Below are 23,484 nucleotides of genomic sequence, written 5' to 3'. Positions count from 1 at the left end.
ACATACATACATTCTATATATACATGTATGTGAAAGGAGAATGTATGTGTGTGTGAGAGTAGAAATGTATGCATGTGAAAGGAGAATGTAAGTGTGTGAAAGCAAAAATATATGTACTGTATGTGAAAGGAGAATGAAAGTGTGTGAAAGCAAGACTATATGTATGTGAAAGGAGAATGTAAGTGTGTGAGAGTGCCAGAATTAATTATGGCTTGTACGGCCCCTCATAGTCTCCCGTTCTCAGTCGTTCTGCAACTGAATAAATGCAAATTTGTCAAGAGAAAAAGTGACAGAAGCAGCAGTTGTAAGTGGGGTGGCCAACACTAGCCCCGCCCCTGCGTTAATTGCGTTAAATATTTTTAACACGTTAAATGTATAAATAACCTCTGACACGGAGAAGAGTGAAAACTCCTCACATGACCGCTACCCAACATCTGAACATAACGAAACAAATGCACATTGACGGATCTTTTTCCGTCTGTTCTGCAAAATGTAAACAAATGTATATTTCTGGAAGCGTAAATATTGTGAAAATATCAATATTAATTGTGTCTAGGCAAAGGCATTCCTCCTAGAACAGGCTAGCAAACAGCAGCCTTTGCAGATTTGCTTTCAATTGACTGTAGATCCAAAGCCACGTCTTCAACACTTTTGATGTTCTTAAACATTCTGTTACAACTCTGAGTGAGAACCGCTTCAGACGACTCTGAACGAATTGAACTGAACGAATCATTCAAACTGATTTGCGAACCTATTCACTGGTTTGCCAACTGGTTTGATCAAGCCTTTGAACAGAATTGACTCAAAAGAATGAATCACTCGCGAATGGGCATCGCTCATTGCCCAGAGAAAAGTAGACAGCGCGTTTGGAATAAATCGAAGCATTTTAAACTTGTATTGCATTAAGATAAAGTAACGAGAGGAGCGTTGTTACGAAATAAAATGAAGTAACGAAGTAAAAGTACCGTTTTTTCACAAAAAACGTACTTGAGTAAGAGTAAATGTAGCCATCTTTAAATATACTCTAAAAGTATTAGTTACCCAAAAAATTTACTCGAGTAAATGACATGTTTGTATTGCGCTATGATGCTGCACATCAGGAAACATCTTGCGTCTGTCAGTGGGCAGTGGGAGGCTGATTTAAGGCGACTCTGAATATCTTGACATCCTGGAGTTTTTGAGATTCCACTTCAGGAAAAAAACTGATTTGGGAATTTGAACATGAATATTATATACACCAGAATGCTGTCGGGCACTTAATGTGTCAGAGAACATTTGTGAAGTTGCCCTTAAAGCAGTTTAGAAAAACAACAAGTGCTTTTTACTCAAGACATTTTGAAGTCGTAGAAGTAAAGCTTTTATGCCAATTTAATCAGTAGTTTGTCTTAAAAGGTCACTGTATGGAAACAATATACTAAAATGTAATCATCGACTGACACATTTGGCACTTTAAGATTAGGCGGATTCATTGATTATGATAGATCTCTGATGTTACCGTTTCTGGTTTGCACATTTAAAGTCAAGTCAAAATTCAATCTGTTTACTTTTAGTTGGCATGAAATAGAAACTCACCTTATCTGTTTTCAAAATGCATATTATTGATCATATTGTGCATGATTCATCCATCCATACATTTCATTTTAAAAAACATTTTTGATGAGTTTTTAATCAGAATTTTATGTAATTTTAATATCCACTTTAAAACCCACCCTTTTTTCCCAATCGAATGCAAGCTCGCATTCAGATCTGTCTCCATCTAATCAATGACTGATGGATAGAAATCCCCATCCTTTATTTCTTTTTCGATAATTTGTTATACTCTGTTGTATAATACAGAAGAAATGATTCTTCCATTACATTGTGACTTGTATTCATGTTCTTATTTATTCATGTTATTCAAAATATATATAAAAAAAGTTTCTTTGTAACTTTTTTCAAACTTGCTCTGCCTCTTAAACAAATTTCCCTTCACTACTTCCATTACATCACAACTTTAAAGCATGTTCTTGGTTGTGCATGATGTTTTTCCAAATAAAAAAAGGTTTCTTCATAAACTTTTTGTAAACATGCTCTGCGTCTGAAACAACTTTCATTCATTGCAACTACTTCCATTAATTGCAACTTTAATGCACATTCTTGCTTAAATTCTGCACAATAAAACCATGTTATTAAAAATTGTAAAGAATAAGAGTTTCTTCTTAATATTTTCATAAACTTCGCTCTGCCTCTTAAACAAATTTCCCTTCACTACTTCAGTTACATTGCGACTTTAATGCATGTTCTTGGTTTTATTGCATATGATGTATACTGTACGTTATTCAAGACTTTTAAAAAAGGATTTCTTCATCATTTTTTTTGTAAAATTGCTCTGACTCTTACTCCATGCTTTTGGTTTTATTGTGCATAATTTAAGCATTTTATTCAAAATTGGAAAAAAAAAAAAATTCACAAACTTGCTCTGCCTCTTAAACATCTTTCCTTTTACTACTTATGTTGCATCATGACTTTAATGCATGTTCTTGATTTTATTGTGCATGACTTATACATGTTATTCATAAACAGCTTTTCCATAATAGTTTATCAGGCTGTGATGTGTGAAGTCATGTGAACGAGTTTTATCTTGCTCTTACTGATGTTCTAGCTGCTTATTCCAGGGTTTCTGCTGGTCTTAAAAAGGTCTTAAATTAAGGCTTAAATCAGAGCAGAAAGTCTTAAATTCATAAAATCATGGCATTACAGGTTGCATGACTGCAAAAATAAGTTTCTTTCTCAATATTTTCTCAAACACATCCTTATCCCGAGCAGTGGGATCAGAAGGTACAGTAAAAGTTATTTCAATATTGTAGTAGTTAGGAGCAGAGCTATTCAACCGTTTTTTGGAAAATGAATTAAAAAATAATGGAGATCTGTTAGAAATTGCATTTTCAAACTGTGAAGCGTTGCTAATACAAGACATTTACATTTAGAGGCCATACTGACATATTATGATCCATTCAGTTTATTCCATTCAATTTTCTTTATTTGGTCTTAAAAAGGTCTTTTAAAGTCTTCATAAACCCTGTCATTTATTGTGTGCATGTTTTTGCTTTGACACACAAATCCTAGAAAACCCTGGCGATTTCAAAGTATCATGTAAGCGAGGTTATTACAGTTGTTCTTGAGTCGTTGAGCTTTTCTAATGAGTTGTTTTTGATGGTTATCAGGTTTTTATTGTGCATGTAAACGCTTTGAATGAGAAGCAGCGTTTCCTCGCTGAACCCCGCATGTTTGGAGCGCGAGGTCATCGCCGTGCACAGATGGTTTATCTCTTTTTCGCGTTGTTCGCATGTCCTCCTCCGAGTCCTTCGATTTCCCTGCAGCCCCTCGTTGGCCAGCTGGACGTTCTCCAAAACCTGCACCCATCCTGCTGTTTTTAAGTGCCACCTCGTCCTCTTTTTAGAGTTATGCCGCAATTATATTATGTAACGTTTTCAGATACGCTGTCCAGCAATTTTTCATGCTCATTTCAAACACGTACATGTGGTACCAATATGGCACGGATTCGTAGAAATTGACATCAGACCATAACTTACTGCGACTGATTGGCCTGATGGGGTCTAATAAAGAAGAGTGTATCAGGTTTCTAAACTGCGTGTCACTTGTCGGAGCTTAAAGTGGAATAGATTTAGGAGCCTCATCTACAGCTGGCCGCAGAAAACGATTGTGAATCGAAAGTGATTTTCTGCTTGTGTAACACCGGCGGCTGGGCTGACATCTGTCTGCAGCAGGTTCAAGTTGTTGAACCATCATAGAACAGACATCAGAGGACAGAGCGCCCGTATATCAGACTGAGGAGACGGAGGCAGGAGGCGGACGCTTATCTGATGGATGGACAAATGAAGGCAGCAGGCAGTGGCTGAGAGCATCGGTGTAATTTCACAAGCTCATCGAAGACCGAGATGCTCTCAGCACACCGAAGACCACCCCGACGATGTCATATCCTGTTTCACCGTGCCTCAATTTGACATTAGTCTGATAGTGTCTAAAATAAATCAATGAATAAACAACATATGATATACTAGGAATGGGATTCGTAAGATTCCTTAATATTTCTTGTAGTCTTTATTATTTTTTTAAGTTTCATTTCATTATTTATTTATTAAGCACATTTAAAAACAACCCAAGTTTGACCAAAGTGCTGTACAGATTAGGATGCTCGAATAATTTTTTTTTTTTAAATTACAATCTATAAAACAACACACATAAAACTAAAATAGTACATTAGAAACCCACACTGAGAAGATGTGTTTTAAGTTTTGATTTAAAAGAGGAGAGTGATGACACCATTCGGATCGATACTGGTAAGCTATTCCAGAGTTTAGGGCCTGCTATCGCGAAAGCACGGCCTCCAAGATGTTTTAACCTCGATCTACAAACAGAGAGTGCTCCAAGGTTGTCGGATCTACGTGACCTAGATGGATTGTGACAACGTAAAATATCAGATAAATACATTGGTGCTAAGCCGTGTAGTGCTTTAAAAACACAAACTAAAATGTTAAATTCTATTCTCAGTTTGACTGGTAGCCAGTGCAGAGAAGTTAAAATGGGAGAAATGCGATCGAATTTTCGACTACCAGTCAACAACCTGCAGCATCTTGAACCATTTGAAGGCATCCAATAGATGATCCGTTTGCTCCATAATAGAGTGAATTGCAGTAGTCAAGGCGTGAAGTAATGAATGCATGGATGACTATTTCAAAGTTCTTTAGAGAAAGAAAAGATTAAAATTTAGTGAGACATCGAGGATAAAACATGATTTAACAACAGAATTTATTTGTTTATCAAACTTGAGACCTGAATCAAACAACACACCTAGATTTTTCACACATGGAGAAACATAAGAACTTAAGTCGCCAAAGTCCAGATCACCTAAGTCATAAAAATCCCTTGGACCAAACAGTACTAGTTCAGTTTTATTCTCATTTAAGGCCAGAAAATTGTGTGTAAGCCGTAATTTCACTTCCTGTAAACACGCTAGCAGGACCTCTATGGAGCTTGAATCATTATGTTTAAAGGGGAGGTACAATTGGGTGTCATCAGTGTATAAGTGAAATGATACTCCATATTTAAAAAAGATGAAACCCAATGGCAGCAGGTATGAAGAGAACAATGTTGGAGCAAGAATAGATCCCTGTGGAACACCACAAGAAAGATGTGCTGCTGAGGAAGTATATTTTCCAATGCATACAGAGAACTTCCTGTTAGTTAAAAAGGACTGAAACCAATTTAGAACGGTGCCCTGAATGCCTACAAAATTTTCTGGTCGGGAAATAAGAATTGTATGATCAACCATATCGAAAGCTGAGCTGAGATCTAAAAGAACCAGAGCAAGAGCACTCCCATTATCTGCAGCCAGCATAATGTCATTAGTAACTTTCAATAGAGCAGATTCGGTACTGTGTAGTTTTCTGAATCCTGACTGAAAAGTATCATATAATGAATTAGAATCCAGAAAAGAATGTAGTTGAGTAAGTACAACCTTTTCCAACATTTTTTAAATAAAAGGAAGATTAGAAATGGGTCTGAAATTACCTAAATCAGACACATCAAGATTTGGTTTCTTCAAAAGAGGAGTGACTGAAGCATGTTTTAGGCAGTCAGGGGCCGTACCAGAACTCAAACACATGTTAATAAAAACAGGAGATCAGGCCCTATAGTATCAACAATTTGCTTAAGAAAGTGTGACGGAATACTATCATGCAGACAAAATGTAAATACTAAAGAAAAACAGTAATATTTTAGTAACATTTTAATAATTTATTTACCAAAAAAGGGGACAATGTTTGGTGGTACTTTTAGTCTTGTTGAGAAAGTATTTGTTTTTTTAATATTTACATATATTTTTAAATAAATACTATTTTAGTAACATTTTAATGATGTATTTACAATGTATTATAAAGTATTTAAAAAAAAAAGAAATGAAAAGAGGAGTTACAAGGGATGGGATTTGTAGGGTTTGAACTTTAAATTCAGCTTCCTACTGATTCTTATAGGCCTTTTGAGGAAGTATTTGTGTTTTTCCTTTTTTAGTAAACAAGTAAATACTACACAAAAGAATACTATTTTAGTAACATTTTAAGTTTTTTTTTTTAAACATAATAAGAGCACCCAAATAAATGAAAAATTGTATTGGTAAAGAATGAATGAATGAATATTCTTAGTTTTAATACTGTACTTAAGTATTATATATCAGCTCATTAGTCATTTATTTCAAGAATTAGACTACATTGGTCTTTCCATACTGTACTGTACTGTGATTCACTAAAAAGAAGTTAATAAGAGTCAGTCGTTTCATGATTCGGACGGCATTGTTTGCTCTGTGTATGTTTGATTCACTAAAATAAAAGTAATGAGTCATCACTGTTGTGAACCAAATTACATTTGTTGTACTGTATATGTTTGATTTCCCTAAGAAGAATTGCTTTGTTGCACTGTATGTTTTTTGATTCACTATAAAGTACTTGTTCATAAGAGTCAGTCGTTTCATGATACGGACCGCATTGTTTGCACTGTGTATGTTTGATTCACTGAAATAAAAACAATGATTCATGAGTCATCAGTTTTGTGAATCAAACTACAAGCACTGAACATGTTTGATTTCCCAAAGAAGAATTGTTTGTTGCACTCTGTTTTTGATTCACTATAAAGAACCAGTTCGTTAGAATACTGATTCATTTGGGGAATCAGTATCTTTGCCCAGCCCTACATACAATGATCTAATATGCTGATACTCTGTGTGTAAAGCAGGTAAAGATGTCCTGCCAATATGTTCATTTTTTAATTTTAAAGTACAATTTTTTTTTGTACAGCAGAACTCTGAATATGCATGTTCAACTAATTGTTGTCATATAAACTAGTGACGTTTAATCTACTCAGTCTTCCCAATGCTGATCTGTTGCTCAAACGAGATACATGCAAGCTGTTGTAATTTCAGCAGACCTTTCTGAGTGTATAATTTTGATTCAGGTTCTCATGAAATCCTTTGGAGGAGTTTGTTTCCCCCTCCTCTTTCCCTGCTGTGTTGATTGAAGAGCGTGTGTGTGAAAATCGTTGGCCTTTAACGTGTTCCAGACTGCGCAACCACAAGTCGTGTTTCTGGTGAAGCCGCCGGGGGCGACGTTTTTATCACGCCGTCCGATGGGTAACAGAGTTGACATTCAGCGCGCCGCTGGGGTGAATGAGGCTAATAAAACTGCTTTTCCGTTCTCTCCTCTCCTCAGATGGACCCGGTTCAGAAAGCTGTTTTGCATCACACGTTCAGCGCTTCGGCCTCCTCTAAAAGGAAAGCTGTCTCGTGCGGCGTGTGCCAGCTGAGGTTTAACTCGCAGGTGAGTTCACTTCACCGTGACCCTGATATTCTAACCTAAATCCACCGTAGAAAAGTGCAAATCTAATTATCCGACGCAGTCAAGGTAATATAATAAATATTACCATCCACACATTACTTTGATTTTGTGTTAGTTTTACTAAGATTATCACTTTCATCTGCACTGCATCGGTTTATGAAACTTAATGCAATAGTTTTCAAAAGTGAAACATCTGGCATTATTTACTCACTATGCATGATGCTTATTTTCATGAACTATATGAATATACACAACTAAAAAGTAGGGCTGATTGCAAGTTGATTCACAAATGCTCAGTTTGATTCTGATTCTTTTTGGTATATTGCAGTTATAATGTACATTTTGATTAAAGAAATACATTTTCACTCAGTGCTAATGCTGTAAATTGTACAGGACAGTGTTTTGATTCAAACTGCTAACCTGTCTTTTTTTTAAACCATAACCATACATTAAACAAGCCGTTGCATAAGAATCATTTGTTTTGAGAATCGGTCTACACTGGAGGTGGTTTCATGTATTTGATTCACTAAAAAGAACCGGTTCATAAGAGTCATTTCTTTGTGAATGAGACCACACAGGTCACACTGTACAGTATGTTTTTGACTACTTAAAAGAAGCGGTTCATAAGAGTCATTTGTTTTAAGAGTTTAACTACATTGGCCAGGCACTGATTGTGTTTGATTCAATAAAAATAATTGAATCATAAGATTCATTTGTTTTGTGAATTGGATTTCACTGGTCATGCTGTATATATTTGATTCACTATAAAAAATTAAGAGCCATTTGTTTTGAGAGTTGGCATACATTGGTCGGGCACTGTATGCGTTTGATTCACTAAAAAGAACAGATTCATGAGTCATTTGTTTGTGATTTGGATTACATTGATCACACTGTATGTGTTTGATTCACTAATAAGAACTGGTTCATAAGAGTCATTTGTTTCGTCAGTCATCATACATTGGTCAAATTAGAATAGTCTTTTGTTTTCTCTAGAATCTGACTACATTGATCACACTGTATGTTTTTAATTCACTAAAAAGAAGCAGTTTATCAGTCATTTGTGAATCGTACTACAGTATATTGGTCACACTGTATTTGATTCATTGAAAAGAACCAAATGATAAGAGTCATTTGTTTTGAGAATCTGCGTATGTTTTTAATTCACTAAAAAGAACCTTTTTATTCGAGTCATTTGCTTATGATTTGGATACCATTGGTCACACTGTATGTGTTTAATTTGCTAAAAAGGACCAGTTCATAAGAGTCATTTGCTTGTGATTTGGTTTGCATTGGTCACACTGTATGTGTTTGATTTGCTAAAAAGAACCAGTTCATAAGACTCATTTGTTTTGAGAATCTGCGTATGTTTTTAATTCACTGAAAAGAACCTTTTTATTCGAGTCATTTGCTTATGATTTGGATACCATTGGTCACACTGTATGTGTTTAATTTGCTGAAAAGGAGCAGTTCATAAGAGTCATTTGTTTTGAGAATCTGACTACTCTGGTTGCGCTGTATAGATGAATTAAAAATAACCTAAGAGTCATTCGCTTCAAGAATCAGTGTGCTTTTGATTCACTATAAAGAACCAAAGTCATTAGTTTTGGGAATCGATATCTTTACCCAGCCCTACATACAGTACAAAGATCTATCAATACACTGTGTATAAAGCAAGTAAGTAGGTCCTGCCCATACATTTGATCCATTTCTTCATACATTATATATCGTCATACTTCCAGCCATCTATTAGGCTCAGACTATAGATCATCCACTGACGCATCCGATTCATTGAGGATGACTTTGAAATGGCCTAGAGGACAATTTTATCTTCCGTCCTTCATGCATTCCTTGTCATTTTCCATTCAGGAGAGCTTTTTTCTGTGTGCCACGCTTTCCACCACGAGGTATTTAGTCCAAATAGGATTATTTAAAAACAGCACTGCCCATATCCGCTCTATTAGGTGCTCATTTACAGCGTCACTGTCAGATATTAAGCTGTAATATCCGCAGGGCCGAGGCCTATCGCACAGCAATCACAGCTCATTATGCGCATCCGTCCGGACCGTGTGACAGGATGAGTGGGTGGGGCTGCTGTTGACCAATCACACGCCCTGTAGCTCTCCAGCAGCCAATCACAGAGAGCGTCTGGGAGAGATTATACATTCAAATCACGCCGTATGCTCAGCAAAACCTCATTATCATTGGCCGTTTGTGCTCCAGCTTCCAATCAGCTCCAATCTGAGCCCGGGAAGCCTTTATGCGGCACATTTTCAAAAATTAAATGGCTTCTGGAGAGTCCAGCCAGGCGTTCCGGGCGACTTTTGAAAATGATATTTGGTTTTCATATATCGCCACAGGTCTATTTGAATATGAGACACTTGGTTATGGATTCTTCTGGGCGTATGAATTATAAATACATTTTATAATGGTGGGGGAGAGAAAACCTAGTTAGTTCTTGAAGTGCTTTTGCTCTTTGCCTGCCAAACACAGAGAATGTAGCTCTAATTTGCTTTTCCCATGATTGATTGATAGTGTCATTTAACTGTGTCCCATTGCTGGTGCCCATCTTAGTCAAAGGCTTGGCCATCACAGTGGCAGCTTCTCTGTCATGTTTTATTTTTTATTTTTTATTTTTTTATATAATTTATAATATTTATAATATTTATTATATTTTTGTATTTATAATTATTTACAATTATCATTATAATTGTTACCTTTTTATATTTATTTAATATTTTTATTTATTTACTATTTAACCCTCACCCCCAACTTACTGCCAAAAACCGTCTTTTTACTCAGCATGTGTGTTTTTTTTATTTTCCTTTTTTTTTACTCAGCATGTGTGTCTTTTTTTAAGTATTTATAATATTAATTTATATATATTTTTATATTTATTGTTTATAATTATTGTACTATTTTATTTTATTTTATTTTATTTTATTTTACAAAAAGTTTGTTTTGGACTTTAGCATTTGTGACTTGTTCACATGCTTGTCTTGTCTTGAACTTTTTATATTTATTTTATATTTATATTTACTTATTATTTAACATTATTCATTTATTATTTATTTATAACATTATTACATTATTTAACATTATTTTTTCTTACTGCCAAAAAGTTAGTTTTGGACTAGTGTATTTGTCTTTGTTACTCACGTGCTTGTCTTTTTTTTTTTTTACAATTTACAATGAATTATCATTTATAATATTTTAGAATTACTTATAGTTGTTTTTAATTGTTTTTAATTTATTTATTTCGAACTTCATGCAAAAATGTAGTTTAGACCCTTGCATATGTGTGTTTGTTACTCACATAAATAGGAGACACTTGGTTATAGATTCTTCTGGGCGTATGAATTATAAATACAGTATATAATGGCAGGGGAGAGAAAACCTAGTTGGTTCTTGAAGAGCTTTGCTCTTTGCCTGCCAAACACTGGCTGTGGCTCTAATTTGCTTTTGTCATGATTGATTGATAGCGTCATTTAACAGCGTCCCATTGCAGGTGCCCATCTTAGTTAAAGGCTCACGGGGCAGGACTGACTTCCTCCTCGTCGGGCGTCCGCTCTCGGCCATCACAGTGGCAGCTCTTCCGTGTCGTGCGTTTAATGAATGGTTGATTGTGGCTCAGATTGCACATGACATTTATCTGTGTCACTGCATTCTCCCCTGTGATTGGCCGACGGAACGAATAGCTGGAAGGTGTCGGGAAACATCCCATTTATCTTGCTGTTAAAGCCATTTTCATAACACTATGCCGCTCAAATGAGGTGTTACTTACAAACCCCCCTGATATAAACCTATATGATTATGATCCATATCCCGCACTGCTATTTGTACAAATACAATATATCAAAGGAGTCTGATCCGTCATGACGTCTTATTGCTTTTCATAAAGGTATATCTGCCCTTAATGTCTTTACAAAATTACCTCTCTGGCAAGCAAGCGGGTATTGTAAAGAAATAAGTTGTGAAGTGTCTTATCAAGAAATCAAGAAACATCAAGAAATGTCACCAAACACCAAATGTGAGTAAAAATCAGCTTTGGCAGGTAAACAGCATTTTAACCAAGAAACATAGACTAGCTCATAAATGATGCTATGGCAGATGGAATGTCATCAGTATGCTAGGAGAAAATAATGCAAAATGTGGTTTATGGCCAGTAATAAATATTTATACATTTCTTATAAGTATGCACAATGTATAACTTTTTGAAATGTAATTATTAAATTAAAATATAGTTATTTGTAATTATTGTAGATTTTTTTATTATTATTAAATTTTTTAATTTATATTTTCTAACTTACTCGCCATAGAAAAATTATACAAAATACAGTTTAATGGCCAGAAATAAATATGTTCATATTTATAGTTAGATAATTTATAATTTTTAAAAATGTAAATATTACATTAAATATACTTATTGCAACTTTTTAATATTTATAATTTTATATATAATTTTATTTGATTGAATGTAAAACACAGTTTTATGGCCAGTGATAAATATATAATAATTTATATAATTATGCATAATTAATAATATAACTCAATTTAATTTAATTATATTACTATACCAAATGTAATTATTAAATTAAGTATAAATGTATTTTTAACTTCTTATATTTATTTTCCATTATTATTAAGTTTTATTTATTTCTATGTTTATTAGGGATGCACCGAATTTTCAGCCGCCGAAAATTATCGGCTGAAAATTCCACTTTCGGCTTTCGGCCGAAAGAGGATAACGGCTGAAAATACGAGCCGAAAATATATATATATAAATAAATAGGCTATATGGCGCGCCGCACCGCCCAGCAGTGTTCAGCGCGCAGGTTTCACTCTCCTCCTCACTGCGCGGTTTGACGCAGTAGCCCCTCACTGCAGTACACAAGATCCATCAGGGGGTGGAGACTGTTAGGTTTAGGGATATGTAAAGTGGGAGGAGTTGGATCTGGATCCAACCTCGCCCCCTGGATCTTGTGTTCTGCATTGAGGACCATCTATTCCTCTCTAAATGTGTGTTCCTCTCGTGTACCACTCATGCTCACCGGAAAGTCTGCTCAAATAACGCACCGACAGAACATTTCTATGCAGTATACTTGTTCCTGTTTGCAGTAACGCTACTGTGCTGTAACATGCTGTATACAGCTGTACAGCGTAACACTGCTAAAATGACGCTACTCTCTCGTGACGCAATCTCTGCTCACATGCTCTGATAATAATAGCTTTGTAGGATTATACATTATTTGGATAACTAGTTTAAAACAAGTTATATCTGATTCTGTTGCATGGAACTGAATAAAAATAATATATGGATATTTAATATTAAGGTAACACTTTACAATAAGGTTCCATTAGTTAATGTTAATGTATTAACTAACCTGAACAAACAATGAACAATACATTTATTACAGTATTTATTCTTTCTTAATGTGTGTTAATGAGAATACAGTTGCTCAGAGTGTATTAGCTGTTAACAAGCAGAACTGTTGATTTGAATAATGCATTAATAATGCATTAAGATTAATAAATGTTGAAGAAGTATTGTTCATTCTTAGTTCATGTTAACTAAAATAGATAACTAATGTTAACTAATGAACCTTATTGTAAAGTGTTACCAATATTAATATAAATTCTGTCCAATTTTATTGTGTTACAGTCAGTAACAATTTGTGGTTATTTTATTGGCTTGTGTTTTTAAATTCAGTGTCATTAAAATTATTGAGTTAAATTAAAAAGTCTTACAAAATTACTTTATATTATTTAATGAAATAATAATTACAAAGCATTTTCGGTTTTCGGCCAAGTGCATCCAGAATTTTCATTTCGGTGCATCCCTAATATTTATTTTACTCACCAAGTTATTTCTTGACTTTAGTATAATTTGTGTATACTAACATTCCTGCCTTATTTAGTCATTTATTTATTTGTTTTACAATTATTTAATTTATAATTATTGTAACTTTTATGTTTATTTCATATTTATTATGTTTGATTACCTATTTTTATTTTTTCTCTTTAGTTATCTTTTTATTTATAAGTATTTGTTATATTTTTTATGTATTATTATGTAATTTTATTTATTTATTTTTCTAACTTACTGGCAAAAATGTAATTCTGGACCTTTATTATAAGTATATTCAAAAATATCTTTACAACTAGATGGTCTGAGTGATTTAATGGTCTGTGATACTTCTGATCATTAATGTATCGTTTATTTATTTATTTATTTAATATGTGGTTCTGGACCCTAGCATCTATGTCTTTGTTACTCATATGCCCACCTTGTTTTGGCACCAGTGATGTCAACGACTGCCTTATTTATTCAAAGAAGTGTTTGGCCGTCTCTTGATAGTATCCTCCCCGCTGCTAGCAATGTCAGACAGGCGTCCAGGAGTTAGCGCTGAGGTAAACAAGGGCAATTGAAAGGCGTTGCGAATGGCATGGTCCAATTGAGCCGTAATAAATCTGGTTTGAAGGTGAAAGCAAATGGCACAGAGCGTTTGAAGCTACCTACATTGTGCCCGCGGTTATTAAAAGATTTGTTTCCCACCAAGTCAGCCACGATGAGCTGGAAGTTTTATGTATGGGTCTGTGTCATACGGGATAATAACCTCACACACGGACGACTGGGAGAGGCCATTCTTTTCTTCTCTGTCAGACTCTTTATTCCACACCATTACTCAAAGAGAACCTAGTGAGCTGCTTGCTGTCTGCTGCCTACATAGGGAGCTGCCTTCTAAGGGAACATCCTGACTGAAATCAAACCACCGTAATCAAGCGATTCCAGTGAGGAGACTCGATTATGCTACTGAGGTTGTAATTTAATACATAAATAAGCATAAGATACATTAATATTGGGTAAAATAGTCAATTATTTAATTATATAAGCCGTACTAATGAATGAATCAGAAGTAGTGCTGTCAATCGGCTGAAATTGATAGTCAAATTAATTACATGATATGCTGATTAGTTAATCATTCCAGTTTAAGCAGGCACTAAATGCGCCGAATTAACGCTGTGAATGTTTAATTGAAGTCATTGTCATTCCACAAACACGTCTCCTTTATATGTAAATTAAGCTCATTATAGGTTTCACCTTATTCACAGAAGACTGATGACCCGTTTGACTGATGCAATGAAAGTATGCTAAACCACAGAATTCATCGCAAGGAATCAATATTTATTGATTTATAGAAGACATTACTATTGTATTGGCAGATAAAACACTGAATAGGCATAAAATGAAAAAGCTGGTATTGCTCCAGTGATATATATTTTTTTGCACAATGGAATTGCCTTCTCTGTGAAGAATACATGCAATGCTGGCTTAGAATATTGCAAATGAAAGCCTTGAGTAAAAACAGACAAATTTAGTGTCACAAAATATTTTAAACTTTCTAATTAATGATTTTAATTAATAAATGAATGAATGTTAAGTTGTATGTTGGTACCCTGTGTTGGGATTGATGAGCGAAGCTGCAAACAAAACTGAAAATGTTTATTTTAAACCCAAAAACAAAGCGATGTTTTGTTTTGTCACTGAAAAAAAAATTATTGTATTAAATAAAAAGTGTACAATATTTTTTTAATAATTTAGTATTATTTAAAAAATTCTTTATATTATGTAATATATATAATTATAAAATATATTATAAAAATATTTTATAATATGACTTTCTGTGTGTGTGTGTATAATTTACATTTTAAATATTTAAATATAAAAAAAATTACAATTTTGCATGAATATTTTTATGCAAAATTTTTGCTATTATCCAAACCCACTCACTTTCTTAATGATGTTTGCTAAGCAGTAAAATTGATCTTATATTGAAATACAACAGGTTCTCATCTCTATTAACTAGCATTCATACATGTTTAATTTCTTTCTCCACATTTCCAAACCATTTTTAGCTTCACATTTTGCACATAGAAAAATTGGAAAGTTGTCCTTTTCATTGTGCTGCACGCCTACGGTGCCTTAAAATGCTGCATATGTAGGCAGCTCATTAGCTTTTGGAGCAGATCCAGACAGTCGACACATACAGGTGAAGCACAAAGACGCTGAACAATGTGAGATTCACAAGCAAGCAGGCTTTCTCTTACTGAGAGCCCCGTTTTACTGGGCTGCACTGGAGATGGGCGTCATGTCACCTTCACCCTCACAGATGGGTGGTTTGAAGTCGATAAAATGCGATCGTGCCACATTGCAGTGCTGCTTCCAGCAGCTTGTTTGCTCATGGCTCAGAGCTCCTTCGGCCCTGTCTGCTGTTGCTAACACCTGGTCCGGGCTGGCCCTCTCCGCGGGTTGGCCTGTTTTGTGTTTCCTAGAGCCAGGCATTGGCCCACTACAAAGGCACCAAACACGCCAAGAAGCTGAAATCCTTGGACGCCCCGAAATGCCTCAAACACAAGAGTTCCCTGGTCACCAGGGAAAATACCAACAAGGAGCCGCCTAGAGGCCTCTCTCCCTCCATAGTGGCCAGCAACACTGACAGAAAAGGTAAGAGAAGAGACGTTATCTCATGCTTACAAGCATCACTGTTATTGCTGCTCATGCTTGCTTGAATAAACCCCCAACCCTAAGTGTTAGACTTTAGTGTACAACTTTTCTTTGACTGTCTTCAACAAACATGTTTGATACAGAGAGCAGAGTGTATTGTATCATTTCAAAAGGAATGTTTTTTTGTTTTGTTTTGTTTTGTTTTTTGAGTTTAGCAATCATAAAATAGCAACAAAAAAATCATAGGTTTAAGATGTGGTCACATTTACTGTTGCTCAGCGAAACTTTGCAGGTGAAAGAAAACTGTTGCAACAATATTGCATGCAATCTCAGTCTTGTTAGAAACAAAGTAATTATAGTGTTAAACAAAACTAAAGATTTTTTTTCAAAGGTTGACAGACAATAAAATGGCAAATAGGTATGGTCACATTTACTCTCGCTTAGTGAAACTTTGCAAGCGAAAGAAAGCTGTTGCAGCAATTTTGCATGCAATCTCAGCAAAATATCCTGCTTCTTATTGGAGACAAAATTATTTATATAGTTAATGAAAATTACTGTAGACATAATGCATGTAAATAAAACTAAATAAAAAAATACTTTTTTTTTCAAAGAATGGTGGACAACAAAATTGCAAAAATTTGTGGTCACATTTTGCTCTATGAAATCTCACAAGTGAGAGAATGCTGTTTGCAGCGGTTGCAGTAATTTTGTATGCAACAAAATCAACAAAACAACCTCTGTCTTCAGAGACAAAATGATGATTTATATAGTTAATAAAAATAATGCAACCACAATGCATGTAAACAAAACTAAGTAACATAAATATATAAAGATGGGCAGACAATAAAATGGCAAAAAAAAAAAAACTATATTCATAGAAATAACGTGTGGTCATAATTACTGTTGCTCAGTTAAACTTTTTTTAAGTGAAAGAAAGCACGACTGGATGGGATGAAATGAATGATAATAACAAATCAAACATCCAAAGCTAGTCTGCTGGATAGCAAACAAATCAACTCTAAATAAATGTTTTGTTTAAAAACAATTGCAGAAAACAAAGCTGTATTTTAAAAACAAACAAACAAACAAACAAAAAAACACTGCAAGTAAACAAAACTCGATTATTTTTATTTTAACAGTTTTTTTTTTCTCAAAGATTGGTGAACAATGAAATGGCAAAACATTCACTTACTCACCAATATTTTAATGATCATAAAAGATGAAAATCTCTGTCTGGCCATCTGAGATTTTGGTATGGAGATAAGGGTTAAGATCATGATTTTTATTTTTTCTTCAGTATTACAGCACACCGTGAGTGTATATTAGCACCATTTGTTGTTTGTTTTGGCATCTGAACATTTGCACAAATTGCCACTGGAATTGTTGTATTTTTCTCACAAAATTTCCTAGAGAAACAGTAAATGTGACCACACTTTTACATTGATCCATATGTAAAGCCTAGCAGTCGGTTGCAAAAATAAAACCCTTAGCGATAGTACACTTGATAACTGAGGGGTTTGTTTACTGAAGGGGTTTCTTGTTACAAAACATATCATGAAGACTTAAGAAACCACATAGAAACCATCCAGAACACCCTAGCATCATCGGCAAGTTTTGCACGTGCAAAGAGCACTCCGAAAAATGCAAGAATCTGTGCGAGTTCTGCGATTTATTGCCGTTTTGTGCTACAGAAGAAGCATTCATCAGATTTCCCTGGACAAGAGTTGACCTCCTCTTCTATTTCTGTCACAAAGATCTCTTTCTGAACTGGAAACAAGAAAAATGTTCCAAGAATCGGCTTAAAGGCCATAATTTGAGGCCTATGCAGGCGTTTTGCAGTAATTGTGTTGCTGTTGTACTTCAGTACTTCATATTCATGTGCAGCAGTGGAAAATAGCATGATGCCCACTTCAGGTTCAGGTTCTGATCTTGATATTCTTCCGCAGTACAGTGAAGTTATATATCGCTCTGGTGGTTCAATATGACTCGTAGTGCTGTTTCAGATGGTCCAAAGCAAACAGCATCCTCCTGTGTGATGTGTTTGTTAGCGATCCAGGGGTTGGCTGTATTCTCTGCAGGATTACAGCTGGATCAGGTTGCTGGAGTCTCATGGCACAGAATTGTGTACGTAAGCACATTGTGGAATTAGGTGCACTCAACACATGTCTGGAACCTGTTCTGGAACCAATAATTTACTTCACTCTATTTTGTTCTGCTTGTTTAGGCCCAGCAGTCAAGCTCGCCCAATCAAAGTGTCTGTTTGTGCTCAAACACCTGGTGTAATCTAATTTGTGGCATTTTAAGGCAAAAGTGTAGCCTGAAGTCAGAGAGACGCTCCTTCACAAGCCGTTATTGTCTTATAAAGCAGTGCCTCATCTCTATGAGCCAGAGGAAATGCAGTTTGTGTGGACCCGTAGATGCATCACATAAACACAAATAATGCGCTAGCGTCAGCAGTTTGTGTTCTCTGTGCATCGTGCAATTCATAACACATTTCTGTTACCAAAAGTTGTTCTTGTCAACACTTTGGGGTGAGTTCACTAAACAGTTGCAATGGTTTTGCATGCAATCTTTCAGTGTAAAAAAAAAAACAGTGCAAAAGACAAAGCTGTATTTAATTTAAAAAATAACCCAGATGCATGTAAATGAAATACAAATTTTTTCGGCAAAAAATTCTTGGTAGCAATTCTTTGCAACACATCTGGCTCAAATTTTTCTTTATTTGTCAGTAAATCAAAAAGATTATTCATATATTTAAAAATACTGCAAAAGACTAAACTAAATATAATTGCAAAATACATGTGGATGAAACTTTTTTTCTGCAATGTTTTTTTGTTTTTTTTTGGCAATACTTTTTCAAAGGAATAATGCACCCAAAACAAAAATTTGCTTAGAATGTACTCACCCTCAGGCCATCCAAGATGTAGATGAGTTCATTTATTCATCAGATTTGGTGAAATGTAGCATTGCATCACTTGCTCACCAATGGATCCTCTGTATCCTGAATGGGTGCCGTCAGAATGAGAGTCCACAAACAGCTGATAAAAACATCACAATAATCCACCAGTAATCCACATCATTCCAGTCCATCAATTAACATCCTGTGAAGCCAAAAGCTGTGTGTTTGTAAGAAACAAATCCATCAATAAGCCGTTTTAGACTTCAAACCATTGTTTCTGGTCAAAATACTAGTCCATAATCCATAATAACACTTCCTCCAGTAAAAAAATCCATCTCCTGTTTTCCTCTCACATCAAAATACACCCACATATTTGTTTATGGCTGTTTTTGCCTGTAAACACTGCTTGGTCTTTGTTTATTTCTCTCCTGGTTATTGATCACGGACTCATAATTTAGCCAGAAGCAACGATTTGACATCTCAATGTTGGATTTGTTTCTTACAAACACAAAGCATTTCACTTCATAAGATGTTAACTGATGGACTGGAGTGATGTGGATTACTTGTGGATTATTGTGATGTTTTTATCAGCTGTTTGGACTCTCATTCTGACGGCACCCATTCACTGCAGAGGATCCATTGGCGAGCAAGTGATGCAATGCTACATTTCACCAAATCTGATGAAGAAACAAACTCATCTACATCTTGGATGGCCTGAGGGAGAATACATTCAAAGCAAATTTGTATTTTTGGGTGAACTATTCCTTGGAGGAAGTACAGCTTTATCTTCTGCAGTACTTTATTTAATTGCAACTATATGCATCATCTTTTTGACTACATGGCAATCCAGGTTAACTAGGCACTAAATGTGCTAAAATAAGAATATGCTGCATTTAAATTAAGCAATTTTTATTCTTTCCCATGCAAAAACGCCTCCTTTCTATGTAAATGAGACTCATTATTGATTGCACCTTATTCATAAAGCAGGTGCTTTTGTGGAGTGATGCTGTGCATTCACATTATGTACGTTAGATCGTGATAGTGTGCTGCATCCTGCACTCTTTAGTACTCAAAATTGGCTTTTGCACCATGCACATCGCATTTACCACAGGTCTTTTGTGTATATTTGCGCTGTTCAATTTGCATAATTTCTTTAGCGAACGGTGCTAAAACAACACATGCACCACGTGCAAATAAATGGTGCTATCATCAGCGGGTGCAATTCATTTGAGTCAATTCCCCCCTTTGTATCTCTGGAATGGAAACGCACGGATCGGTGACCTACCTCAGCCGTTATCAGAAAACTAATCGAGCCGGTGTATTGTTTGCATTAATAAAGCCTGCGAATAAAGAAGGGCACCGTGACCCAGTTGAGTACATGATCACGCAGGGCCAGAAACCTCCCGATAAATCACGCCACATCATACCGAACGCAGCATCACACCCGACCGCTTCTCTCCCTTTCCCAGCGTTTGCGGCGAGCTGGGTGTTTGTTTGTCAAAATGCCACTCGGTAATGAATATTAATGTGCGTAGATGTCAGAGAGATGAATTGTGGGGGCGGCTGAAAGCTGCATTATCTAGAGTTTATTTGCCGCATGTAATGAATAGCAGAGGCTCAGACACTAATAGGGCGGCTTCAGAGAGCAGATAGCAGCGCGCGAGATAGTCTGCTCTTTTGGAGTGGCTATTTAATGTGTTTAATTCAAGGTTTTCGTTTGTTTGTCAAAATGCCACTCGGTAATGAATATTAATGTGCGTAGATGTCAGAGAGATTGTTTGTGGGGGCGGCTGAAAGCTGCATTATCTAGAGTTTATTTGCCGCATGTAATGAATAGCAGAGGCTCAGACACTAATAGGGCGGCTTCAGAGAGCAGATAGCAGCGCGCGAGATAGTCTGCTCTTTTGGAGTGGCTGTTTAATGTGTTTAATTCAAGGTTTTCTTTTTTTCTCTTATAAATGAAATAACAGTCATTTGTCAGGGCTGGGAAGCGAATAATGTGTGGGAAGAGAATATGTATGCATTTGACTACATACTTTTGAGGTATTTGTCATCTTCCACCTCGATGTCACTGCATTCAAAGTGAATTTCTTAGCTTGCAGCTTATCTGTAAAGGTCATACTAAACTTTGCCTTTGCAAAAGATGTATGCAATATATGCGTACTCTATGGCAGGGATACTCATATGTTGCTGACGGTATTTGTAATTTTATTTTTTATATTAATTATAATTAATATAATTAATTAATTATATTTTATTCCATAATTAATTTTCAGTTTTCACTATAAGGATCAAAATGTGAATATTGTAAAATAACCTAAATTAATTTATTTGAACATTATTTGTATTTATTTAATTTTTTTGGGCTATATAAATAAAAATAATATAAATAAAATGATATTAATATGTATTTTGCTAATTTTATATTGTATATTTTATATTTTATGTACAGTCAAACCAAAATTTATTCACACACCTTTAACATTTCTCACATTATCACAGTTTATTCGGTATAGTTTAGATAATAAAATATGACAAGAACTCATCAAATTCACCTTGATAATGTCAGTTACTTTGATAGAAATGTAATGAATTCGGTTGAATAGCTGTCAGCTGTTAAATTCAGGATCGGTTATACAGACATCGGCAGCACATCTGTGAGCCGATTAAATATTCAACAGCAGGTTTGCTCACCGAAGGAAGGCACAATCCGACTCCTCATACCTTCTGCAGGCGTTAATCATTTATCAATAAGTATCCTGCACACTAGTATCGATACCGATATTTTTATTGCATTTGTAAATTTTTTAAATATTGGGTACAGAAACCAAAAGAGTATGTATAATGTTAGTTGGTTAACTTTATTTATCAAATAGATAGTCAAACCTAAATTTATTCAGACACCTTCAACTTTTCTCACATTATCACAGTTTATTCGGTATAGTTTAGATAATAAAATATGACAAGAACTCATCAAATTCACCTTGATAATGTCAGATAACTTTGATAGAAATGTAATGAATTCGGTTGAATAGCTGTCAGCTGTTAAATTTAAGTACACAATTAGATAATACCACTTTAGGTCAACCAATTACCAAGCAATGCTTAATTTTGTTAAATCTGTGGTGTGAAAAGTTCGCATTAGCAATTAAAGAAAAAACACTTGTTCAGGTCAAAGTGTCTGAATAATTTTGGTCCCAAATTTTGATCAATTTTACTGGTAGTCCACTGTATGAAGACTTTTTGGGTATAATATGTCACAGTTTACTTTATTTTGCTATCCTCACTTACATAAATGAACTATAGTGTCCTGCACCCACTATTAAAAAAAGTCAAAAATTATATTTGGTGTCTGAATAATTTTTGGTTTGACTGTATATTGTATAATTGATACTTTACGATATTATATAAATATGTTATATGAATAGTATATAATAGTATAGCATATAATATTTATGCACACAAATATATATAGTATAAAATTATGCAGTATATGGAAATGTTATATTATTTATAATAAATATTAACATTGTTATTTTATTAAACATTTTAATAAACATACATATTAAATTATTACATACATATTCAAAATAGTACTTAGTACTTCACAAAAATGAATACTTTAAAACTTTGGGAAGCAACAAAAGACAAAACTTCCATGCATATACAATGCTGTCCTGTGTTTGCATGCATAGGCTGCAGGGCTTGTTTTGTTTAGATGTACATTTTGTACCTGGAAAAGTGCTTTACATTTTTAGTAGTAGAAGTAGTAGTAGTAACTTAATTACTAAGTGAGCCATTATTGAAAGTGAAAGCTGGTTTACTTACTTTTCACTGGTGCATCTAAAACATTTGAGGCTAGAAAAAGACACTAAAGCACCTCCAGATCTAGCCGTGCCACAGACGTGTACAAATAAAAAAAATGGAACACAAGTAAGAAATTGTCAGAGCTGAAAATGACATCTAATCAGTGAGACAGCAGCAGCACAAATGGGTGCTATCTGAGGCAGAGAGAGAGTACGGTCCTCTGATGTGATGCCCGAGATGGCCAGAGGGCAGAGGGAGAGAGCCGCTGTAGATGAGGAGATGAGTCAGCAGCCACGTGCGTGTGTGACAGAGACGCCCCCATCCCTCTGTTCCAGTCCAGTGCCGCAGGAAATGTACCCTGATATTAGCTATTAAAGAGCAGATTGTCAGGGGAGGGACGCCAGCTCAGACAGCTGCACAATGCGAGCAGAAAGCTCAAGTCAGGGAGGAGAGAAGAGGAGACGCTTTCATGTGGTTCAGGGCTGGATTACGGACCGGGATGGTGCTCTCGGGTCTCTGCTCAGACGTTTCTCCTGAGAAAAAGAGCCCAGGGATCTTACATGTGCCAGTTTCAGAAGAGATCTCAACACTGTCTCCGACTGTGTTCAGATTTAGTATGATTGAGATACAGGGCTTCTGCAAGTCTTAAAAAAGGTCGTAATCAGACAGAAAGGGCCCTGTCATTCACCCGGCGCAATGCGACGCCAGGCGCGACGCAAGTGTTTTTTGCTAGTTTCAGCCCGACGCAGTTGTCATTTTCACGTCCTGCACCACGTTGTTTAAATGGCAAATGCATTTGCGCCCATTTGTGCGCCCATGGGCGTGCTGGTCTGAAAACGAGGTGTGTTCAGGCGCATTGCTGGCGCGTTGCTATTTTGAGGCAACTGAAA

The 23,484-nt window shown here is 35.4% G+C and overlaps 1 protein-coding gene across 1 annotated transcript in view; it reads left to right on the top strand.

Annotated features, from left to right (window-relative positions):
• LOC107707621 (zinc finger protein 385D-like) overlaps nt 1-23,484 on the top strand; it is a 71,841-nt gene that overhangs the window by 33,959 nt on the left and 14,398 nt on the right. Inside the window, exons 3-4 of the mRNA XM_016511697.1 lie at nt 7,260-7,367; nt 15,717-15,888. Of these exons, the coding sequence (XP_016367183.1) occupies nt 7,260-7,367; nt 15,717-15,888 (280 nt within the window). The remainder of the gene's footprint in view (nt 1-7,259; nt 7,368-15,716; nt 15,889-23,484) is intronic.

Source organism: Sinocyclocheilus rhinocerous, unplaced genomic scaffold (genome assembly GCF_001515625.1).
Source record: "Sinocyclocheilus rhinocerous isolate Xijiao unplaced genomic scaffold, SAMN03320098_v1.1 scaffold235, whole genome shotgun sequence".
In the NCBI taxonomy this organism is placed as follows: Eukaryota; Metazoa; Chordata; class Actinopteri; order Cypriniformes; family Cyprinidae; genus Sinocyclocheilus; species Sinocyclocheilus rhinocerous.
Note: the sequence above shows the minus strand (reverse complement) of the source record. Positions and strands in the feature narration are given on the sequence as shown.